At 40.9% G+C, this 7773-nt stretch overlaps 1 protein-coding gene across 1 annotated transcript; it reads left to right on the top strand.

Annotated features, from left to right (window-relative positions):
• The first annotated feature begins 297 nt into the window (after positions 1 to 297).
• Positions 298 to 7551, top strand: LOC118775377 (AP-2 complex subunit sigma). Its single transcript, XM_036525274.1, has 5 exons — positions 298 to 467; positions 2287 to 2436; positions 3300 to 3413; positions 4676 to 4735; positions 5892 to 7551. The coding sequence occupies exons 1-5, from the start codon at positions 465 to 467 to the stop codon at positions 5991 to 5993; spliced, it is 429 nt and encodes a 142-aa protein (XP_036381167.1). The 5' UTR covers positions 298 to 464; the 3' UTR covers positions 5994 to 7551.
• The last annotated feature ends 222 nt before the right edge of the window (positions 7552 to 7773 follow it).

The following is a 7773-nucleotide window of genomic DNA, read 5'->3' as shown; positions in this document are numbered from 1 at the left end:
ATTCTACTATGGACATACAATGCCACAATCACGGTCAGCACAGATGTGACGATGTGATCGATGATTAATGGCATAATTGTCCTCCGAACACTAACATTTTGGCTGAGCTACTTCGAACTGTGTTAGCACAATGGATCAGCTTTAACTCCAGAAGAAACTGACCCTGGTAAATAACTTGATACTTGATATAAGGTATGGCTTAGTTAGAATGTGCGTGCATGCTTCATTTATATATACAGTATTTCCCCTGCGAAATCCATACGAAGGGATTTCAAACTACATTTCCCATGACGCCCGGTAAGCAAAGGTCGTTTCCTTGATATCCTGCGTGGTGGAAATCGCAGAATCCGCAGAATTCAAAACAGGCGAATGAATTCAAGAATTCGTCCAAATTGAAAGCTGCCAGGATTGTCACTGATCATTGAATCATTCAACAAATAGAACAACCTCAAACAGGCCATACGATGGTAAGATACTGGATTAATATGAAGAGGCGGTCGTATACATAGCTAGCTGGCTGGCTTGGTGTCATCACTTGAGTCTACTCAAGTCTACTATGATTTCCTGAAGCAGAATTGAACCTTCATCAAACACCTTCCTAACTTGATTCTTGCTAGCTAAATATCGGTTTAATAAAAATGTATTACTTGACGACAGGTGTTTATGAGCTTGTGGTTGCAAATAATTACATAGTAGTAAACCGTGTTATGTTTACAACGTAGCTCGAATCCACCGTACGTATGCGTGGTTCTAGTGACACACTTGTAGCGACCAGCGAGCTATAGTTGCCCCCGAATTAGCTGAACATGTCTTGACTTACAATTTTAATCTAGTTATATCGTAGCTAGCTGGTTAACGAGCTGTTTTATCAAATATGCTGATTTTAAATACCAGTGGGATGGTGACGTTACCTGGTCATGGTGACCCGCTGTTAATGAAGGTTGTCCTTCCTGCTGATTCAATTACCGAGCTATCTAGCAAGGGTACCTGGTTAGGTTTGAATGGCCTATTAACTGAATACTGATCTGGGTTTAGTACAGGTAAACGAATTGTGGTCAATAATTTCGTACAGGTATGACTTGTTGGAAATGTGTTTTGATGGAAGGAAAATTTTTCTGTTCATTTCAGCCCCGTAAACAAAAGAGTAACCTGGAGATGTTCGACTAAATGCAGTATTTTATTCATGGGACAGATATTAAGCATTTGTTGGGCAGCCTTTATCATTGTAGTCACACACATACCCAATAACACATTTTCAACAAAGAACTGATAGCATATGAATGTAGAGATGGCATTCAGTCATTCAGTCTATTCAGCTCGGTCGCATCTTATGTCTTTGAAGATTCTTGCATATTCGTTGTCAAGCTCTCATCCGTAAGTACTGTTAGCAATTGATGCACTGTCAAGTTTCCATTTGTTTTCCGTAACTTTAAATAAAATACCTAACCAGCAGTAGCCAGCCTTATACGATAAAGTCGTGTGTGTGGGATGTTTTACATCAAAGGCTAGGTGCCAATTAAGCCATGATGTCTGAGTCATCTATTCATTTCTTAGTATAAGAAGAGTCTCAAACTGAATTTATTATTCTTTAAAAATATCGCAACTATATGTTTGCAGCTCACTTATTGCAAGCAACTACAAATCCCAGGAAATGGAAATTATATGTATACGTCCAGTGTAAGCGCGTGCGTCCGGAGCAGCTGCACTCCCTTTTCCTGTATGAACCCCAGCCAGGCAAGTCATGGGGCAGCCTGCATAGTTTGCAGATGTGGGAAGTTTAACCCACAAATTACGTCATTTACAAGGCTCGCGCTGAAGCGGGTCGGGCTAGTTTCCTATTGCTAAGGTTTATGTGTCGAGTCTCAGAGCCACTGCCAGTTTACATGTTGCTTCTCACTACTGTGCACACCATTGAAGCATTGTGCGCCTGTGTGTTTGTAGAGTTAATTTTAGAACACCACGAATAAAGCAGGACAAAGTGGGAAAGGACAAGGAGGAATCCTGATTCGCTTTTAAAGTTCTGGCGTTTGAATGCTTTGGGGTGGTGGACATAAACCAAGAGGTCACTTGCAAGCTACACAACCAACAGTGCTTTTGTAGCTTGCTCCTTTACCAGTGTTCCCTCTTCACCCCTTTTTTGTAGCAGTCCATAATCTCTTGATTCTGACCCCTTTTTTAGGCTAATGTACTGTATGTTATCACATCAAGAAACTAACGATCTGTCCCGAGCTGCTGTAACACATGGAGGTGCAAAGCGCTCTCACTGTTTCTCTCATTCTCTGTCAGATCCGCTTTATCCTGATTCAGAACCGCGCAGGGAAAACAAGGCTGGCCAAGTGGTACATGCAGTTTGACGATGACGAGAAACAGAAGCTGATCGAGGAGGTGCACGCCGTGGTGACCGTGCGCGATGCCAAGCACACCAACTTCGTGGAGGTATGGCGCGGCCTGTTACCTGGGTGCCTGTGCGTGTCCACACGGGTCACAATTCTGCCCGTCATATCTCACATCAAGGGGTTTGTTTCTCACATGTAGCACCTGAAGGCTAACTAGTATACATTACTTTTCCCAGCAGCTTCCTGCATTCACTATATAAGTATTTCAGAAATGGGGGAGCTTTGGTTAGTATTACTATCAAATCTGAGACCTGTAATAAGACACAAAGACCTTATAGTTCATCTCTGTGAATCCTTCATGAGAAGGGTTGGGCAGGGTTGGGATTTGGGGGGTGTCATAAGGCCAAATGACTATTCTGAGTTTATATGGTGACTTCTATGTTATACAGTTGTGTAGAATTCTTGTTGTGATTGCAGTATTGTGAAACCACACATTATTGTGTCATTGTGTTAAGCGTGACTGTTTTATGTAATATCCTTGCATTTCTTTGTGTTTACATAGCACTGTTGCTGTATGCTTTAATGTCATGTTTCAAGTCACTGTGGGAAAATGGCAGTTAAATTACATACTGCTACTGATAATAACAATAATAAGGACTGTGTCAGATTGCAGTACTAATATTGCAGAAATAGAGCAGAATAGAACCATTTTTTGCAGATTTCATTGAGCCCTGATCATTTTTAAGCGTACAGACACCATAGCAGACCATTACACCAGTATAGCGTCACACAGACACATCGATTACAATTCCACATTGATTACAATTCATTTTCATACCGCACTATGAGAGACTGATGTTCATTAACTTAGTGCATGGTTTAAGGCCATGTTAAAGACAATCAACCACATTTCAGAACATGTTGATCCACTGGTGACTTTCTCAACCTCCTGCTTTTCTTCAGTTCAGAAACTTTAAGATCATCTACAGACGGTATGCAGGTCTGTACTTCTGTATCTGCGTGGACGTGACCGACAACAACCTGGCATACCTGGAGGCCATTCACAACTTTGTAGAAGTAAGAGGAGCACATGTGTGCCTACACACACACACAGACATGCGTACATACATTCTTGCACACTATTTCACTCACTCAAGCATGCACACAGTCAGTCATACTCACTCATTAAGACAAACACACACACACACGCTCACACACACAGGATGGTTGTGTCTATGATCCAAGCGTAAGTTAAAGAAGGCTGGGAAGGACATACCTGTGAGATCCAATCGTATGTCAAAAAAAAATTGAAACTATACTGTACATTGCACTGTGGTCATGTTGAGTCTGCAGTGCAAAAATGCAACCAGAATCACAGTATAGAAATTATCTTATTATTTTAGTGTAATTTAAAGAGATTCCTAACAAAACATGCTCCTCCATCCATGTGCTTGACAGAATAGTAGGACTGACCCAAGAGAGAGTCTGCTGTCCTGAAGTCTGCCAGAGAGAGAGACATGCAAAATGTGGTGTCTTTGACACATTTGCAAATATGCAAAACAAGTCTAGACAGAGATGACTCTCTGACTGGAAGACTGCTGGTCCTAAACTGGTAACTAAAGCCGCTTGGAAGAACATGTTTTAAAAGAACATATTTCTGTTTAACATACTGTAAAAATGCCCAACTTCGAGAATCTTTCAGTGATGATTGAATGCTGAAGTGATATTCGGCAAATGTGATCTGTTATTGTTTGTTTGGTGCTATATATTTGCCTTCATCTGTTTTGATCGTAATCCAAGATAGATGCATTTTACTCAATGTATATTTGGAGAACTGGATATTTACATAAGAAGTTGAGACCGAGTACCTTGTCCAAGGGAAAGACAGCACCTCTGTTTTAGCCAAACCAGCCGTGGACTTCTTACTGTACCTATGACACAGGAAGGCCTCTGCAGGGCACAGTCACATTCTGTTCCCAGCTGAAGGAGCAGAGGGAGTGCAGCCGTGAGAGGAAGCAAACGCTCACATAACCACAGATGTTTAATGCTAGAGTTCTGTAGCCTGGAATTCTGGGATGTCATCTGTCCTGGTACAGTGCATTGGTGCTGAAACCTTGCTGTATATGCAGACAGGGCTGAAGCAACATCATCTGTGTGAACACAAGTCAAATGGAATGTATTTCTGTGGGGCTGTGCTTGGCCTGATGAGGAGGGGACCACCCCTGGCTGAAGAGATAACCTTGTGGATAAATTTGGCCTTTACTAGAAATTGAATCCTGTGATCTCTGAGAAACATTTAACATATACTTTATTTATGAATATATTTTTATTTCTCTTAGGTTTTGAATGAGTATTTCCACAATGTTTGTGAATTAGACCTGGTGTTCAACTTCTATAAGGTAAGGACCATTAGGGCAATTCCTTTTCTTGTGATAAAATACTGATCCCTGGTGGCAAAAAATGAAACTGACAGCATTGACATCAAGTGAGTTATTTCTGTGGCATTATAGCAGTAGACCAGTGTAATAGCAACAGTTATTCAATGCGTAATTAAAGCAATCTGTCACTTAAATTAAGCTCATCTACTTCAGTTTCGACTGGTAGCTGAGGGAACAGATGCAGGTAATTTCATTTAGCTCTTTCTGCCTCAGTTACCAGTGATGTATTTTTCTGTGAACTGAAAGGTAATGCTGTCCGCACCTGGAAGAACCAGACTCTTCAAAAGCAACACAAACTTTACAATGTCCCTGAATCAGTTAAAACAATATTCCCAGTCAAATGTCATAGTACTGTTAACACACTGTTATGTCCATCTAAGGGCTTGATTTTCAATATGTTTAATGAGGACTGGGGTCAAAAATTCAAATCTAATGTGTTTTATGGAATACATTGTATGTGCTGGCATAACTATTCATAATTTTGAACCTTGCCCAGTAAGCACAGAGCCTGAGACTCCGCTGCTTGTTGGCACTCAAGCCAGTCTTGAGTACTCTTTAAAAAAGCATTAAATCATGTGGCAGACGTGTGGCCATAATACAGTGTGTTACAGTAAATATACAGTTCCTTCTTCATATAGTTATAGCATTGATAGAAATATTTAATCCATGAACTGCAATTGCAACAGTGTGGAAGGTTATAGGCTGCACTACTTTGAGTTTTTTAGTGCAAATCTGAGGGTCCGAGTGTATGCGCTTTAGTAAGCATATGTATTTGTGCCAAAAAAAGATGAAGTGCAGGTTGATGAACTGTAGGGAGCAGAGTTACCACACAATGTGAAAGTAAGAGCAAAAGTGTAACTTTGGACCTGGACTGAGCTTTAATGGACAAGGCAGAGATGGGCACTTCCAGGTCTCAAAGCCCGTAAGCACGCGAGTTCAAGGGTCACCTTTTAGTTCAGCACCCGATCCACGCCTGCAGCACCAGGTGAGGTGAATGCCTATCCACAAAATAGCAGCAGGTCATGCAGCCCAACCCAGGTGAGAGTTTTCAGGTGAGACCGGAGGTGTGAGTTGCTCTAACAGCCTCTACCTGTACCTATGCCATATCCTCTCTCAGGTGTACACAGTGGTGGATGAGATGTTCCTGGCGGGCGAGATCCGGGAGACCAGCCAGACCAAAGTGCTGAAACAGCTGCTAATGCTGCAGTCGCTGGAGTAGCTCTGGGGATTCTGACCCCCAGGTGTTTATCCAGGATCAGCTCTACTAACCCTGACCCTTACCTCGCCATTATGTGTTTGAAGCTGAAACAGGTCTAGGGTCAGCGCTTGGGGTCTGTCTATCTGCTCTACTGGTGTAGAGCCATTGGTTTCAAAGGCCTTCTAGAAACACCACCTTCCTTTAACAGTATGGAGCCAGCTGTTCTTGTTTGAGCACATTGAAATAAAATGGACAAAATAAGAAAGGAATCTATAAGAGCTCCATTGAGCAAAAAACACATGCTTTTTTTCGTAATATTACAATCTTTTTTTGTATTGTGCACTTATAGTGGGAATATTACTTAAGTGCTTTTTTCCTTTCTGTGTCTTCATGTCCTACCTCTCAGCAGCTCTGCTCTTTAGGGGATAGACTCAGGCTTGCATCTCTTTATATGACAGTTAAATGCTTAACAAGCAACACCCCTCTTCTGGTATGATAAGAATAATTTTAATATGCATCCCAGTTCCTTTCTGCTTCTTAAGAGCTGGAGTCTGGAAGTCCCATATTTCAATGGCACCATCTGTATAGTAGCAACGTCACCTCTGCCTTATATATGTCTCTGGCAGAGTAGTGTGATGGTACAATCTTGCAGCCAATGCCTGAAGTTCTCACCCATAGTGAAGCAAGTTATCATTGCTGAGTGTCATGTGAGGTGGGCTAGAGTCCTAAGGGACGCTGAACTGAGGGCACTCTTTGAATTGCAGAAGGATCCATAGAGGTTCACCATGTCCAGGGTCAATGTAGCAAGACAGACTGGCCGCTCGTGGGATACGTCACCAAATTTGTAACAGTCTGAAGCCTTCCAAGACATTATGTCGTAATTCAGTTCTCCCATAAGCTAAGAAAGTTGTAAACCAAGAATGAGGCTTAATGAAGCTACACTGTATTCTTTAAACTAATGAAAAAAGTAAAATTATGTTGCTTCAAACACCTGACAGGAATTTGAAATTGGATTTAAGGGTTATGTGCAAGGATCTGTGTGAATATTAGTTTAATTTTATCCTGAATGCAAGCATTTCATTCAGCACCCCACTTTGTGAATCGCAGTGCTCACTCATTATAATGAATAAAAATACATAAAGCTAGATTTCCCTTGCTCACAGAAGCACGTTTGGTTGTACTCCACCACTCACTGGAAAATATGTATTCATTATTCATACTCTGCTAGTTGGGAATCTTTTAATTAGCCACAGTTGTCGTAATAGTCTGATAACGTAGTTACAATGTAAAAGAAATGTGATAACATTATGTGCTACTGCCACATTAGTGTTGTGCATGCTGAGTTTATTGTGCAGTGGATGTCACAGCAACGCCACCAACCATTTGTATGGCAAACTGAAAACAATGTTTAAAAATTTCCTTATTCTTTTTGTCAAATACATGGTTAAAAAGTGATGTAGCCGCCAATATTCTTACACTCCCCAACCACTAGTGATTTTTATGGAAGATGTTTGTTTGGTTTGTCATCTTTATTGCTTGTAAATCCATGTTGACTGATGCCATTAAATTTATGTTTACATGTATATATGCTACAAAATAAAATTATGCAGTACTCTTAAAACAGTTTTAATAGAGACGTTTTATTTCATTGAAAGGCACCTATGATAGTTCTGAGAACACAAATCCAGAAGTGTTTGGATGGATAAGCCATGTTGTTGGGGTGACTGACATTTCCCATGAGGTCTTTTAAAGGATATCTTCATAACAAAATGGTATGTTTTTGTTGAAGTTGTTATTTTTA

Source organism: Megalops cyprinoides, chromosome 3, assembly GCF_013368585.1.
Source record: "Megalops cyprinoides isolate fMegCyp1 chromosome 3, fMegCyp1.pri, whole genome shotgun sequence".
NCBI classification, from domain to species: Eukaryota; Metazoa; Chordata; class Actinopteri; order Elopiformes; family Megalopidae; genus Megalops; species Megalops cyprinoides.
This window is presented reverse-complemented; position numbering and strand designations above follow the sequence as displayed.